The sequence below is a fragment of the Lepisosteus platostomus genome, chromosome 12, assembly GCF_059453375.1.
Source record: "Lepisosteus platostomus isolate fLepPlt1 chromosome 12, fLepPlt1.hap1, whole genome shotgun sequence".
Taxonomy (NCBI): Eukaryota; Metazoa; Chordata; class Actinopteri; order Semionotiformes; family Lepisosteidae; genus Lepisosteus; species Lepisosteus platostomus.
The window spans coordinates 45,430,487-45,447,820 of record NC_142622.1 but is presented as its reverse complement, the minus strand read 5'-3'; the positions used below and the strand labels follow the sequence as shown (position 1 = coordinate 45,447,820).

The 17,334-nt window shown below is 38.7% G+C and overlaps 1 protein-coding gene across 5 annotated transcripts in view; it reads left to right on the top strand.

Annotated features, from left to right (window-relative positions):
- Positions 1 to 17,334, top strand: part of LOC148651651 (triple functional domain protein) — a 145,297-nt gene that overhangs the window by 84,466 nt on the left and 43,497 nt on the right. For all 5 annotated transcript variants that reach the window (XM_088602282.1, XM_088602280.1, XM_088602283.1 and 2 more), the window contains 10 exons: positions 1,835 to 1,957; positions 2,804 to 2,995; positions 5,435 to 5,604; positions 7,109 to 7,283; positions 11,967 to 12,162; positions 13,329 to 13,495; positions 14,788 to 14,907; positions 15,256 to 15,447; positions 15,865 to 16,014; positions 16,309 to 16,423. In XM_088602282.1, coding sequence (XP_088458408.1) covers positions 1,835 to 1,957; positions 2,804 to 2,995; positions 5,435 to 5,604; positions 7,109 to 7,283; positions 11,967 to 12,162; positions 13,329 to 13,495; positions 14,788 to 14,907; positions 15,256 to 15,447; positions 15,865 to 16,014; positions 16,309 to 16,423 — 1,600 coding nt within the window. The remainder of the gene's footprint in view (positions 1 to 1,834; positions 1,958 to 2,803; positions 2,996 to 5,434; positions 5,605 to 7,108; positions 7,284 to 11,966; positions 12,163 to 13,328; positions 13,496 to 14,787; positions 14,908 to 15,255; positions 15,448 to 15,864; positions 16,015 to 16,308; positions 16,424 to 17,334) is intronic.

Sequence of the window (17,334 nt, the reverse complement as noted above, 5' to 3'; positions counted from 1 at the left end):
CCCCCGTCGTGGCCGCAGAACGCGCATGGTGCTCTTCGTCACGCGCAAGCTCCTCACAGCACCTCAGGATTCCCAGCTGACGTTTCGATCGCAAATAGAAAACTGTCAGCTGCTGAATCATGTAGCTGTATTGATTAGTCTAGATGATAAGAACCAGCTCACTTTCACAAGACAAACCCTGTTCCTTTTCCTAGTGATGATGATGATGAAGATTTCATCAGGTATTCACTCACTCCTAATGACTAAAAGCTCAATGTGAAGACCTTCTGAATATTTGCAATTCTCATGTAGAGGTATTCCATGTGCAGTTAGTGTAAAGGCTTGAATGCAACACGTCTCTGAATGCTGTAATGAGGAAAGGAGTTAAATGCACTGGTGGTGAACCTTTTGCAACCACTGGTATTGCATTGTCCTTTCCAAGTCTTTGCTGGGAAGATATTTTGGCTTTGATATTTTTAGTCTTTCCTTTTGCTGATTACTTTGTGGGATGAAAATAATAAATTTGGCATAAGCAAATAAGTCGGTCTTCAAAACAACTAGGACAAAACAGCAAATGAGTGTGTACTGGACTGTAAATGAAATAACTCCCAGAAATAGAAAAATAGCACATTAATTGAGTAATATAAAATTAAAATGAAAGTATTCATAATCAGTTTAAAACCTGCTTTTGAACTACAGTGGAGTGCACCTTATTCCAGTACATTGCTCAGAGCTCAAATAAGCTTCATGATTTAGTGTTTTGCCTTTTTGTCTCTGCTCTTCGGTGCAGGTTTATTACTCTGCACTAATAAGTGTCTAATAAGTAGTGGGCATGTAGGCTCTTTCAAACTCTTAAAATTGCTTTCACTGTCATTCCAAAAGCATATTCTTTGTGAGTTGCCCAGACTGATTAGGAGTAGGTTTTAGTTACTCCTTCCTCGTGCCTCAGGGTATTCTGAGTGTTGCGAGATCTACCCATAATCTAGGTAACTGTTGCCATGGTAATCCTATTCATTGCCATGTAAGATGCGTGTTATTCTGTATGTATCATACAATGCATAAATTGAGATAGCTTTCAGACTACCTAGGATATACTGAAACATCTAGGAAGGAAATTTGACTGCAGCAGTGAATAATATGTAGGAAAAAGCCTCACAATAGCACCTTTATTTTTTTAATTCATTAAAAATACAGCAATTGAGCAATGAAACCAATAACATTGTTTTGTTTTCATGACTCATTGAATATTTCATTTTCCTAGCACCTAGGGTGTCTTAGGTTGAAAACCTGTTCAGTATACCATGATGCATTAACAAATTTTCATACTTGTGAACTTGGCCTTTTTTTAGAACATCTGGTTATTTCTAAAATTTTAGTCAGATTTCAGCTGATACATTTAATTATAAGGGCACTATAGGATTTTTCATGTGTGATTGCATCATGAAAGCTGCACTATAGAAAAAGAACCTCAAATGTCTGCAATTACACCTGCCTTTGTGTATAAAAATGTCAGGGTCTAATATGTGTATGTAGCACTAATTTGCTCATTGTGCTTTTTATTTATGGATCCACTTTTGTTCTTCTCATTTACATGTATATTTCGGGTCGGCTTTAAATTAAAAATATCTTATTTTAAAGAAATGTGATGGAGTTGCAGCTGAACTCGCTTCCCCTTTAGTGTTCTGGGATGAATGACCATATTGAGTGTCTTCCTCTGCTTGAAGCACCACCTGGTGGTGCAGTGATATGCATTTCCATTCTTCAGTAGCACTGTGGAGAATTGATGGTGTTAGAGTTGAGCAGATTTAAAGTGGTCTCCGGTGTGACAGTTTGTGTTGCTTTTCTAATGGTTCAGGTTCTGGACTGGATTGAAAATCATGGAGAGGCTTTCTTAAGCAAGCACACTGGGGTGGGCAAGTCCCTGCACAGGGCTAGGGCTCTGCAGAAGCGGCACGAAGACTTTGAGGAAGTGGCCCAGGTAACCTACGTGCTGACAAGGATCACGTTGCCTTCTTTCTGTTGTTGCTGTGGCTCTAAGACCTCAGTTCCTTTTTTAAATGATAATACATTAAAACTCACTGCACCTGTGTAGGCCGTGCATTAAATGCATTATTGAAGTTAACGTAAGAAATCTCCCATGGTGAATGCAGTAAATCCTTGCTTAAGGTAAGTCTTTTCATTTCTGCATTTGAATTTTATCTTTATTGATTTCACCTGTCTTTATCCACCATGGCAGATGAAAAGCAATCAGCTATTGATTAGGTGGTTTACAGGATTTGGAACCATTACAGTTACAAGGCTTTTATGCTTTCAGTAATATTTAACTTCCAGCACCTTCATGATTTATTGTAGGAGTTTGTGGTTTTACTTATCAACTTACTTTTTTCCCCATACATTTTTGTATGTAAAATATATTTATTTAGATAATTAGATATTGACAGACGTGTTCTAGGAAGAAAACAAAGGTAGTGGAGATATGCTTTGTTGCAGATTTTTAAAAGGTGAAAATAAGTCTATTCTGAAAATTAAGTATGTCAAGATTCAAAATGTACATTACATTCAAAATGTAATTGACTCCTGGAGTAACATTTCTGGATATCTGTCTAACATCAAACATGAATTAAATGGATCCAAAGATCAGCATGAATTTATTTGCATTATGCATTTGTGGTCATCTCGATCAGTCTGAATGAAGTGATGATGTGAAATTGTGTGATAGCATAAGGGATTTCAAACATTTGAAATATTGAGATTCTGTTATTAGTATTAATAATTGTGGAATTATTGCCATGTTTTCTAACTCGCGTGCCTTCCTTGTTCTCAGAACACCTACACCAATGCCGACAAACTGCTGGAGGCAGCAGAGCAGCTGGCGCAGACAGGGGAGTGTGACCCGGAGGAGATCTACCAGGCTGCCCACCAGCTGGAGGACCGCATCCAGGACTTTGTGAGAAGGGTGGAGCAGCGCAAGGTGCTGCTGGACATGTCTGTCTCCTTCCACACTCACGTCAAAGAGGTAATGCTCAGTCTGGACCTGTGTGTGGGGTAGCACACATCTTGACATGGTTGTTGAGATATAGCCTTTGAATTGTGTGTGTACAGATATATGATATTGTCATTTCATAGTGTGGTTTAGGCCGCAACAGACTCGTATTCTCACATGACTATTTGCAGTCAATAATTGAGCTTGTTTTCTATAAGTGTAGGAATTGCACTTGGACGAGTCATCTTGGCAAATGCACATGCTGTATTATGTACCGTTTTTAGAATTTACTGCATCATTTGTTATTGCTTCTAGTTGCCTAAATTATATTTCCTTGCACTCAGGTATTTCTGAAAAATTGGAAGCAATTGTAGCTGACTATCATTGCTATGCCATGCATTTATGATAAGGAAATTGCATTGTGCTGTTAAGATGTGTGATTTCACTACAGCCCTCAAACAGATATTAGGAGTATGAAGACCAACCAAGGCAAAGATGACAGGATAGGCAGTGGTGTAAGAAAAGAGCACCCCCAGATATGTTGCTGCTAGTGGAACTGTCTTACCATGGCTGTCTGTATTGGCTGGCAGAGCCACAGGGTTAGTGCAGGAGGATGGAAGGTCATTTCCTAAAGGAAACACACCTTACCTCTGCTTTCACAACTTAAATTCACCAGGACTGGGGAATTGTATGTGCGGATCTAAACTCAATTTTTTCCATAATGTTCTTTCAACAGAGCAGTAAGTCAAGATATGTTTGTTTGATATCAAGTTCTGTGTGTTTTCTTAACTCATGTTTGGAATTATTCTTATGCCTGTATATTTGCTTTAGTTTTACTGCGCCTTCTGCCTTTTTGCTTCCTGCACGTGATTTCCTATCTGAAACAATAGGCAGTTCTGTACTGTCGTTTTAGGGACCCATTTCATGAATGCTTTCTGTATGCTTAACAGATGTTACCCAGCATAAATTGAAGATGTTTAAAATATTGTGCTTCATAATAGTATCATATGAACACAATTCCATGTTCTATTTGTTCGTTTGTGGAAATTGTTTCCCTTAAAGATAAAAATAACTTGTGAGTATTTGCTAGCAAGGTGGAAAAAAGCAGAACTACCAATGTTGAGAATTAAGCCACTGTCATTCCTCGGTCGTGTCTTGATTCAGCTGTGGTGACCCAGCATTGGCAGCACAGTAATGATTGACTCTAATACTGCTACTAATAATAGAGAAAATATGATATTAATAAGAATGAAAGAAAATTTGCTACAGGTTTGGGTTAAGTGGTGGTCAGGTCAACTATGTAATGGTCATGTAGTTCTTCTCCGGTCTTTCTTTTATGCTCATGATAGCCGAGTGACCTTCTATTATTTGGAGGCTTTTGTGGGGAAAATCAGGAAAACCACGTTTCTGTCTCATACTGGAGTTGTAGCTTGTTAAAAACATATTTTTGAGTGGCAACTATCCTAAATTATGTAATTTCTCTTATTTTGAAAGAAATGACATTTAAAAAACGTAAAACGTAAAAAAACTGCTTATTTTTCTCCATAAATTATTAGAATACACTTTTAATTCAAACCGAATTAAAGTTGCTTCACAAAGTGAATGTTACGACTTATGTTTTGACATTTTCTAATTTACTCTCAGGGGCAATTACTTTTTCCTGTCTGTAAAATTGTCTTGATAACATGGAATCAGAGAGCAAAAAGTGTAACATACTTTAATTCGTTTTTTTAATCTGAAATAGATGCCCCCTGTCACCACCAGCTGTGTGATCCAAACATAAATCCCGTACTGACTCAGCTCTAAAAGAGCCAGATTTCTCTTGGTCTGCAAACATCATTGTACTAGGAAATCTTTCCAGGCTCTCTACTATTAACGTATAAATGTATGAAAGTGCTGGAACTAACTCCATTTGTGTTCTTGATGTTCTAACCTTCAACGTGTAAATTTTAATACATTAATTTTAAAGATGTTTGTTTCACAGCTCTGGAATAGGATACATCTTTTTAAATTGCTATTGTAAACTAAATGCAGGAAAAAATATGTACTTTTATGGATCCTAATTTTTTTATATAATATTTATTTCTGAGTGTGTACATATTGTGAAAATAATAGCATGCTCAGTGTATTGGCTCAGTCTTGAATTATCCTAATTTTAAAAGGATGATGATAATGATTGAGGACTTTTCATGATGTAAAACATCAAGTGATGAATGTAAGTTCACAAACCAACGATTCGTTGCCCAGCCCTCTGGAGAACCTTGAAGTATCGTTTTAATACCGGAAACTGCATAGATAAGATTTCAGAATGTAAGAAAAACAAAAAATGGAATAGTTCTTCTCTGGAGAGGAAACAAAACTATTTCTTTTCTTAATGATGTAGCAGAAAAAAAACAGAGGCCGTGACGAATTGATTTTGCCATGTTGCCCGAGCTTCCCGGTCTTGATGAGCTCCCTGACTCTCACCTCTAGCTGTGGACCTGGCTGGAGGAGCTTCAGAAGGAGCTGCTGGATGATGTGTACGCCGAGTCAGTGGAGGCTGTGCAGGACCTGATCAAGCGCTTCGGGCAGCAGCAACAGACGACACTGCAGGTCACTGTCAACGTCATCAAGGAAGGGGAAGACCTCATTCAGCAGCTGAGGTGGGGCCAGAAGCTTTGCGAGTTTCCGTCAGTTCAACGCAACCAGCAGGCTAGCACCAATGCGGCAGGCCTGGAAATCTCCCAGTGCCCAGCGTTTTATCTTCATCCTGTTCAATTAAATAAAAAAGCTACTAGAATTATTATAAAGCTGTTAATTGTAGAAAGGGATATCATTGTGGAAGCAGTAGAAACAGCACTGTGGAGTTGTGGATAGGTGCTCTGGACTCCAGGGTACCCAGGCAGGCTTGCGGGCTCCAGTCTCAGGCAGGATGCTGCTGCTGTTGTATGCGTGAGCAAGGTATTTCAGTCAGATTGCCCCAGTAAGTACCCTACTGTATTAATGAACTCTCACCCGTAGTTCTCAATGCTAATTGGTTCTCTTTTAATTTAAATGTCCAGCTGAAATTGATACAGATACATTAATAATACTGACAATGGTATTGGTTATTTTTATTAACAGCTGCACCAACAGGAAACTAATATTACTGTTCTTTTAAAAAAAAAAAAGATTGATGAATTGATTAAAAAGTAAATGCACTGACGGTATTAGTTAGGTGTTGTTTCACATATCTAAAATTTAAATACTACTGCATATAACACTTAATTCCTTTTTGGCTGTGTGTGCTGTAGGATTAGAAACTAAATTAGTTGTTGTGTTGAACTGAATCCTAGCATCGAGGAAGTTCAGATGTAAAGATCACAATGGGTTAAGGGTTAAGAATGTGGCTTTTTACACATGAAGTGAAAGTGAATTTTTGCCCAAAGGTGGATGTCTAATTAAAAAGGCCACAGTAAGAGAGAGTGTAGATCATGAGAAGGATGAAAATTGAGAAACCCATTCCCCTTTATATATGCACACTGCATGACATCTGAAAATATTCTGTGACCGCTTGGAAGAGGTTTGGCCAACAATTGACAAAACTTTCTTCATCTGCAGAATCGGCAGAATAGAGTTTCATTCTATTCTGTCACAAATTATTTTATTAGTAACGTTTTGTCCTTTTACTTTGCAGTCACTTATATATGGCTTTTAAAGTCATCATGAACATCTTAAATTTGCTACAATACAGGAATTTTAAAAGTTGTCCAAAATCAACTAGGGTTTTAAGGAATGTGCCACTTATATTGTGAGGACTATTTATTCAGATTGCACTTTAATTTTGAAGTTCACTTAAAGATTCTTGTCAGTATGCTCCCACATCTAACCCTTCCAGCCAACAGAGGAGGTAATTGTGAATGTGGTTCTTGATAAGCTTCCTGAATTGTCTGCAAGATGCCTCTTAAAATACTTCTAGTCAGTGTAGAATGTTACGCTCTCAAGCCTAGACTTGTTTAATTACTTGTAAGCCTGTTAGGAAGTTCTCTATTAGCTCTGAACTTTACCCTCATGTACTACCCTTTCTTTATTGTGTATTAGCGCACTCACTGACTGTTGCAATCACCCTGCCGATTTGTATTTGTTAGGGTTCCTTCTCTGAGCTGGTATTTTGTTAATATCTTTCAGGGACTCGGCAATTTCAAGTAACAAGACTCCCCACAACAGCTCGATCAACCACATCGAGAGCGTCCTGCAGCAGCTGGATGAGGCCCAGGCCCAGATGGAGGAGCTCTTCCAGGAGCGCAAGATCAAGCTCGAGCTCTTCCTGCAGCTCCGTGTCTTCGAGAGAGATGCCATTGATGTACGTTTCATTCATTCTTCGGGGCTCAGCTTGGAGTCAGGCCTCTCTAGGGGAGGACGTTTCGGGAGTCCTTGCAGGTTGCTTTTCCCAGGTCTTTCATTGTTCTTTTTGCATCACCTTCTGTGATGGAGTCATTCATAGTCATACCATTGATTGCTTCGTCTTGGGGTGTGAATCTGGCATGGTGCTGATATTGCTGGTGCTCCCTCTGCATTAAAGGTATCTTAGGGAGGGAGTTTCATCTAGCATCTGGAGCTGCAGTCCAAAGCTGTATTTATTTATTGTCCGTGGTGATGTCTAAGTGGTTCTACAGGTTGTCATGGTAAATTAGAATTTGGTCTTTAGTTCTGAGTTTCCTTATTTTGTTTAATAAAGGATTAATTTAGATAAATATTAATATAGAAGTTTTATAGTTGAGTGAAATGATTCTTTGAAATGCTTTTAGGTGGAAAACATTAAAGGGCATTACTGATTTTTTTTCCATAAGTATCAAAATGTAAATTGCAAAGTCAATCCTCAGAATACTTTGATCTGCTCGAATCTATGAAGTCGTGTTAGAATCAATAGCTTTCATTAGAAATTATCTTGGCAATAAATTCAATCCTTTTCATCTTCTGCCAAGAGAATACTGCAAAGAGAATACAGATGCCCAGCTGATATTATACTGATATAATAAATGGAGGTGCTATGTGTGTTGGGATTGAGGAATGAGTGTCGAAGAGTTTTCTCCCCTAATCTAGGATGTTGCAGTATGCTCTGTTTTTGGCCTTACAAGGACTTGTGTGTTGGATTTAAACAACAAGTGTTTGCGATTTTATGCAAGATATTTATATTGGAATATAAAAATAGGTACTGTAACGTGGTATAGCAGCATACTGGAATGCATTTAAAACAAAAGTTAAACAGCATTATAATAACTGTGTTTATTTAGTGCATTTACAAAAGGCTGTACTAGCTTCGAGAATTGCTCCCTGACCTTTGGAAATGTGCCCTGCAACACACAGGGCATAGGTGAGGCATGTGGTGTTCATCGTGCTCAATTCATGTTCAGATGAGTTCAGAGCGATTCTCTTATGAGGGCAAGAAAGAGGCCAAAATGAGAACAATTTTGGATGAAAGTTACATTGTTGCTGAGAAATAATAACAACTAAGAAATAATACTGTCAAATGGCTATCTTATTAACTGTGAAGTTGAGAAGTTTGGATAAAGGGAGTTTTGTTTTTAATTAGAAATAGAGATTAAAGAAGTTGTTTAAATGGTTCTTCTCTCTGTGGTTACTCAGTGAGACTAGGCAGGCAGCTCACTTAACAAGGAGGTGAAAATTCCTTTTTCTAGAAGGATAAACGCCTCAGTGTGGATTTTGCCATTAACAATTAACCTGTAGATCAACTTAAGGAGTTTCCTATTGGAATCAGCCAGCACCTTATAGGACAGTTGCAAACTGCCAGGCAGAAGACTTGCCACTGTCATCGCCCATTCTTGTCACCAAAGAACGACTTAAGGAGGAATGTTCTTCCCAACAAGAGGAATTTATTCTTCTCTCCAGCTTCAGTACCAGCACTGGAAGGAAAGATTAACAAAAAGGGGAAAAAGACAACTCCAGTGGCATCAGCCACCTTTCCACCTTTCCACCAGAAGAACAAGTACAGCACATCATCCCACTGGATCAACTGTTGCAAACACTGCGGATGGAGGAGTAGCGTTCAAGAATCTGAGCATCCAATCAGCTGAGACTTCTTCCACCAGCATGGAAAGACAACTTTCAACAAACAGCAGTAGGAACGCCTCAGCAGGTCTTGGCGTTGCCCTCCAGCTTCCTGTTTGGATATCCAGCTCCAGAGCAGACTTTCCTTTATCTCAGTCATGGCATGTGCTCAAGAGGGTGGCAGAGACACTGCTCCCAAGGTGTCCTGAGGGCCAGTGTGAAGCACAGCATTGCCACCAGCTTCTGCTCAAGACTTGACAACAGCAACAGCAGGATGAGATGGAGTCGGAGTTGTGAACGCCATTAGCAAACAAGGACCAGCAGTTCGACTGAGAAACGCGTGCACACTGCGGCAGCCTCTGCCCGATAGCTCTCGTGACCCCTGTCTGGGCTCAGGCTTGGGGCTATCATGGAAGGCAGGCATCCTCGACTGCAGGGGATGCCAAGAGAGTTTTTGTCCCATTAAGATTAGTATATCATCCTGGGGAAAACGCATGTTTTCATATAAAGGTATCTTTATGTTCCGATACATTTTAAACTTCACTTTGCATCAGTTGGTTATTCACTCAGAAGCCAAAATAACGATCTATGTCTATCCAGATGTATAGATGCAGTGCTTGGCACTGTTTAATATTTTTAAGAACAATAAAACTTTCTCTTGTCCAGTTTGTGCTGCGAATCATGTCTTCAGCTGCTGCTATTTCTGAAGGTTTTGAGTCTCATAATTGCAGTCTGAAGAAGTTAATTCTTTGTTTAAGTAAAATTCTGTTTTGAAAGAAGACATTGATGGGCTTTGACAGACCAAGTCAGTGTGCTGCCCACATTGGCATTGTACTGAGACTGCTCAGCCAGTTTGTTGTGGGTAGTGCTCTCACCCAGTGGGAACTGCTGGAGCAAAATTAGCTGAATTCTGTTTGGATTACAATAACATCTTGCTTCCATTTTCTTTGTTAGTGTAGTGCAAATCAAGACAGAATCTTGTGGTCTGCTTTTGATTTGTGGTTTCATGAACTGGACTATTGCTGCGGAATTACATAAAGTTGCATGCAGTTTTATCAAAATATTAAATGAATCTACGCAATGAGGATATTATGGTGTTTTACCTTAGCTTAGCCCAAGACGGATGTCTTTTTTGTCTTTTGCAGGGTTTTTCAATTGGCAAACTGCCAGTGAAACATTTCAGGCTATCACAATATGAGTTCAGAAATGATTGGTTACAATTAGAAGAATTAAAACTTCCAGCACGGAATCATGCCTTACTTTAGAGGTGCAAGGTTCAGTTGAATGTGAGACAGACTGTAGATGTAGATAATGTTTCGCTTTATATTCTGTATCATTTTGAATAAAATAATCATAAACACTTATTAATAAATTAGATAATGGTAACATTTCAATAATATTACAAGTATGTGTAGCATATAAAAAGGGTCATTCCTGATCCTCAATTATTTTTAAATTGAGCTTTTTTTGTACTACTTTTCAAGGCTTTTATAAAAACAAATTCCTACTCTTGAGATAATTTGTTGTATATTGTTTTCTTTTGCTGTTATTGATCTACTTACTAAATTAATGATGATGCTGTTTGTACCAATAATTTATTTATAAATGTATAAAGCTGCAAAGAATCAACTATTAGTGCTCTAAAATACAATGGTAGATTATTTTTTTATCCGTTTTGCATATCAGTTGCAAGATAAACCATTTTAGATTAAACACAATTTTTAAAAATAAAATGTAAAGCTTAATTATGTAAAATTAACACGGTAAGCACCATTTCATAGTTTTGGCAAATGCTATACTATATCATTGGTGTTTATTGTAGAGATCTATCTTTTATGAATTGTAGCATGTCAATACAAGTAGACAATGCCAGTGATTCAGCCACTTACCATTGTAGTCAGAAATTCCAAATCATCTAGTTGCTACATCAAATTCCTTGCTAATTACTGATTGAATTGTTGATAGTCTTGCACACAAAGCAGGACAAGGTCTTGCTATCTCTGCCACCCTGTACATTAGCACACAGTGCCATGTTGAAAGAATCCAGTCTTTCAGAGCACAAAGTGCTTTAGAAATGGAGCAGTGACACTGCAGAGATGCAGCTCATTAGGCCTGGATGCAATCAGGCTATTATTTTATCTTTCCATATTGTACCCAAAGAAGATATCAAGTATATCTTGTGTTATAGCTTTATAGAAAAATGTAATCTTGATTTATATTTTTTTCATGTTATTTTTAAGAATGCTTTTATAGAATACAGTAACTTTTTGCTATGTAACTTTTTGCTAAATAAATATAGTATCTTCTAATAGTTTTCCATATTTATTTTGTTACTTTGATATTTGTAACTTTTTGTTTCTAGATAGATGGAATGTATGCATTTTGTTCTTGAATACATAATTATTTTGGCTAATCTGCCATTGTGCCTATTGTAAGGTTTTACTAAAAAAATGTAAAGGCAGTTGTTTTTCTGCTTTAATGGTCACGTAGAATTTGAGATTATAATATGTAGTCACCACATAACTGCATTGACATTAAAGATGCATGCAGCTGTTCTGATCCTTGAATAGAACCTAAGACTGTAAAATCACCTTGAGAATTGAGCTCTGTTTGCTTCATAATGCAAATGACCCACTCTAAATTCTTCAGCAGAAAGTTGTGAGCCAGAAACAAAAATTAGAATATTGGCTGTGATGTGCAGAGCTTGATATTTTTTCTACCAGGAAGGCAGAATAAAGGTGTGATTCACACTTCAGCTTGCGGGGTCAGTCAGTTAGAACGTTTTAAAAGTATATTTACTGACGCGTTTGTCATCACATGCCTGAGATCCACAGGTGGAACCAGATGCCCTTTTCATCTAATTTTCCAACTCTTGGGTTTAAGTAGAAGGTTCTTTCAAGTGAAGCTTTTTCCGAATAACAAAGATGATCCTGGGCTGTACAGGCAGCCTTGTGACCCTGAATGCTTTGTCTTGAAGATAATCTCTGACCTGGAGTCGTGGAACGATGAGCTGTCCCAGCAGATGAATGACTTTGACACGGAGGACCTGACTCTGGCTGAGCAGAGGCTGCAGCATCATGCTGACAAGGCCCTGACCATGAACAATCTGACCTTCGACGTCATCCACCAGGGTCAAGAGCTCCTGCAGTACGTCAATGAGGTTCAGACTTCAGGTAAAATCTCACCACACACATTGAACTCTATATATATATATGCTGATTTTTTATTCAGCATTTAGTATGATGATACTAATGCTGAATCCTAATGAATAATTTGGGGAGGTGATTGAAAACAACATAGAACGCAATTTATATTCTAGCTGGTCCTAAGTGTATTTAAAAAAGACAAACATTGAGATATTCACAGCATTTGAAATAATGTCCCAAGTTCATGGGTCATTTGCAGACTAGTACATAATGGCTTCTATTATTGATGACCAGAACATTTATAGAATGGTTTGGAAGCCCAGTATCTGAGCACCAGAGAATGAGTCCAGAAAATACTAAATTAGAAACTCAACCTTTAGTACAGCAAAACTGTTTTCTTTTCATAAAGGGAGAGACTATTTTCGTTCTGGCTTGAGTTTAATAAATACTATTGTGTTCTAGTCATCAGCTGTTCTATATCAGTAATGCTACATAGTACAATGTTTCTGCACTAGTTGTTTTGAGTTGTGTGGCTGCATGCAGTTTGCTACTGTTATTGAATGTCTGTTAGTCTTTTGAAAGTGCATTCTATAACTATCCCTTTACATTATCTGGAGTCTTTAATTTCATAAAAGGATAAAGTCTATGCTGGATATTTCTGGGATTGTGGAGGATTATACACATTCCTACAGTTGCAAGAAAAAGTCTGTGAACCCTTTGGAATTACCTGGATTTCTGCATTACTCATAAAAATGTGGTCTCATCTTCAGCTAAGTCACAATAATAGACAAACACAATCTGCTTAAACTAATAACACACAAACAATTGTACTTCTTCTTGTCAATATTGAACACATCGTTTAAACATTCACAGTCCAGGCTGAAATAACAGAATTAAAAAATAAATCGATATAATGTCTTTGAGACAAAATGGAAAAAATCATCTTACAAACTGATGCTCATAAAGACTTTATTGCAGTTTGCGAAATCGTTTTGAGGGCTCTGGACTTCAGACATTTGTGGGTTCAGAACCCAGGTGGCACACTGCCACTGCAGGCTCTAGCATGGTGTCCAGAAAACTCACGAATATAAATGGGTACAAAGTAGTTTAGGAAAAAAAAGGTGTTTGTAACATCTGTATGTCGCTTTGGATAACGACATACACCCGTTGTTCTGGGCCCCTGTGTGCCCCAGGTGTGGAGCTCCTGTGTGACCGCGATGTGGACATGGCCACACGGGTGCAGGACCTGCTGGAGTTCCTGCACGAGAAGCAGCAGGAGCTGGACTTGGCCGCGGAGCAGCACCGGCGCCACCTGGAGCAGTGCGTCCAGCTGCGCCACCTGCAGGCAGAGGTCAAACAGGTGCGCTGGGCCGCCGTGCTGAAGCCGCGCTTCACTGCCTTGTCTGTAAACACTGGGTGTTTTATTTATTGACAAGGTCAGAGAGAATAGTAAACTGTTTTATATAGTGCCTTTAAAAGACGCATCTCAAAGTGGTTAGTTTGTGTTTGAGGCTTTTTTTTCAGTAAAAAGGATAAGAAGTCACAACTATAATTGACCTGTTACTGATAATGGCCTTTTAATACATTTGTTCATGCAATCTGTAATGATTTCTACTTCATTCATTATTACTTGTATTTCTTTTATTTTTAATATCCTGAAATGCCCTTAATAGGATGCATTTTTAATTTGACGTGAAACATTTTTGTGGAGGAAAATGAGTCATGATGTCTGGAGCCGCGCAAAATCAAACAGTGGTTTACGGTTGCCCCTTAATTCATTTTGACCTGGTTTTCAAATCATGCGTCTACCTGTCTCCATAAATTAAGTGTGTGGTATTTGTTTTTTCTCATTAATGTGAAAATGATGTTAATCTCAGCCACTTTGAATTACTGGTCTAGTCATTCTTGCAGTTACACCAAAGAATTGGGCAGATGATATAAAATGGATAGTATTGAGAGATGCAGTCCTGAAAGTGTTGTGAAGGTTCGTGTTGTATAGGAGAACAAAAGGCCAGACATGCAGTAAGCGTGCAATATTGTTTGTGAAAGAGAAAGTGCAAAATCACATTAAATTGAGCACAGACTAAATAATAAGTAAAATAAGTAATTATTAGGTCTGAAAGTTCTGTTTGAATTGAGTTGATAAAAGTTCCTGTTCTGTTGCACCATGTTTTTCAAGCCATTGTTTATGGTGGCGTTTTGAAAATATCTTGTGCACTTTTCGGTAGCAGTGGGTTACCCAGCCTTCCATGTTTCTCTGTCATGAGCCTTTTCTTTCCTAAGGTTTTCTTGGGGCTCATGTTATATCTTATGCTGTATATTAGGGCTAAATATTAGCCCTGAAAATGTCACAATGTTTGTGCTCCTTCTGCTGAGAATTTTCCTTCTTAAATGAAAAAAAAAATGCAGCCATGTCATTTCTCTCTTAATCAAATTATTTTTATAAAGGTTACTCTTGTAGTGATATTTGCATGTTACATTTAGGTCTGTTGATTTTTAGGCCCTCTTAAATTTTTGACTAAGTAGATCTAGGAGTGTATTGCTTCTAATTTACACATTTTTGTGTAGATGGTTTGTCACCTATGTTTGAGAAACAAGAGGATAGTGTCTTCATTTTGCCTGGATTGACTGGATTGCTGTGTGCTGGAATAGGTGCTGGGATGGATCAGGAATGGGGAGTCTATGCTGAATGCGGGGCTCATCACAGCCAGCTCTTTGCAAGAGGCGGAACAGCTGCAGAGAGAGCACGAGCAGTTCCAGCACGCTATTGAGGTGCGTGTTCTCTTTTTTTTGACTGTTTTTCTATGGATGTAGAAGCAAACTAGAATCAACTGCAAAATTGTGAGATCAAACGTGGTGCCGGAGAGTGGCAATGCATGGCATGTTTCTCCTCGTCTGTACTGTAATTTCAGATGGATACATCTAGGCAAAAAAAGAACAGTCTTAAACAGTGGACAGACTTCTAATATCTAAAAAGATATTATAATATTAACTTGTCTGCACAATATCTAATGCTGTATACTGCTGTTAACCGATTCTTAACAAATCAACCGCAAGTTTATCATATCATATTTATTATATTATAAATTGGAGTAATCCCTAATATGACTGTTTGACCAGAAAACGCATCAGAGCGCGCTGCAGGTGCAGCAGAAGGCAGAGGCCATGCTGCAGGCCAACCACTATGACATGGACATGATCAGAGACTGCGCAGAGAAGGTCGCCTCCCACTGGCAGCAGCTCATGCTGAAGATGGAGGACCGGCTGAAGCTGGTCAACGCCTCCGTCGCCTTCTACAAGACCTCGGAGCAGGTGAGGGGCCCTCTGGCTGCGTGGGTTCAGTGTGGTAGAAGCCCAGGAGCTCAAGGGCTTGTCCCGCACGGTTTGCGAGTGTCCATTCACTGTATTTGCACTCGTTTCCACCTTTTTTAACTGTCATGCTCTGCGCATGTTTGCTGCTGAAAGAGTCCTGTTCGCATTCACACTCTAAAGCTCAAGGTTTTTGTTTTTCGCACTGAGGAAGTACAGGATATCACAATTTTGTTGGTCAGCTGACAGAATTTATAGCACCCACTGTACAATAACCAAGCAGTTTCTTTGAAAGACCGACTTCGACTGCTTGTAGGAACATTTAGCCGACTGCAATGCTAACCAGTTCCAGAGGGGGTTGGTGTTAATTCTGCTCAGCGGCGTGTGGTCTCTGACCTCTGGCCCTGTTCGGTGTCTCAGGTGTGTAGTGTGCTGGAAAGTCTCGAACAGGAGTACAAGCGAGAAGAAGACTGGTGTGGAGGCGCAGACAAGCTGGGTCCAAACTGCGAGTCTGACCATGTCACCCCCATGATCAGCAAACACCTGGAGCAGAAGGAAGCGTTCCTTAAGGTAACCAAGTATGGAGGGCAGTGAGGAAACTTTTGTGGTCTGTCTTGGGTTTAAAATTATACTTTGAAGACCTGTGATTGTTTTTAAGATTTAAATTGACTGTAATCACCTGTTTTCAATGTTGTTTTTACTCGTGTTAAGTATTTAGAACAATAAGTTTTCAAAAACAAATATGTTGTCGCTTTGCCCTTTTACTTTCTGAGTGATCACAAGACATGTCTTTTTGTAACGATGATAACTATCTATGCCTCTGTTTTATTTTTGGTGTTGCTTATTGTGTGATGTCCCCCTCAGGCCTGTACTCTCGCTCGACGGAATGCCGATGTGTTCCTGAAGTACCTGCACAGAAACAGCGTGAACATGCCCGGGACGCTCACACATGTCAAAGCTCCCGAACAGCAAGTCAAGAGTAGGTTTAATCTAGTGCTGCTGTGAAGGCCTTTGCAGTTTGAAAAGATCAGAACCTTTCAAAAAGGCTTTTGCACTGAATTATTATATTTAAGGTGGAAGACCCACACTGAGCTTTCTTGTGCTTCTCAGTTAAGTGGTGTGTGCTTAGAAGATAATGGTGTTTTTTGTTTTGTGTGTGGATTCAGCCTGTTTTAATTAAGTATCCCTTGAATTATTGAGTTCTGGTTAATATGGATCTGTAAAAATACTTGTTTCAACTACTGTAAGATTACTATCAATGTCTATGTGTGCAAAAACAACACTCAGCTACCCTGGCTTCTTTTAAGAAATGGCTGAATGAAATCACTGGTAGCATTTGCACAAAGGTTGTGGTAGTATGGAACAAGCTGCTCAGCCATGATTTTATAACTCAAACTCTGGCTCCTTTCAAGAACCAGGTGGATGAGGTCCTCAGACTAATTAGCTACGAGCAACCAACTGTTACAAATGCATGTGGTTTAATTTCAAAGAGCCAGGTCAGTGTGGTTGTCTTGATTAATTTCCAAATTGTTACTTATTTTTAAATCTGCTGGTTTAGTCCTTAATTAAATTCTTCAAAGTTTACCCAATGTTGCTTTATGTGCACTGAGCATAGCTCATTTTAAAAGCTGAAGCACTCCAAGTTCATTATATGGTACAAACTAATTTCTAGTTCTCTTATTAAATTAAAAAAAACTTAATTTGAACTTTCGGAGATAGGGAATTTATTTTTTTCTGGGAGAGTTTTTTTTTCCCTAGAGGGGAATAAATAATGTCCCTTGATGCTACTATACAAATGTATAGAATGGGTTTTACTGGTTGGGTAAGACAAACACTTTAGGATATATTTGTAACTTTATCTGAAGGACTTCTGAAAGAACATGATTTCTT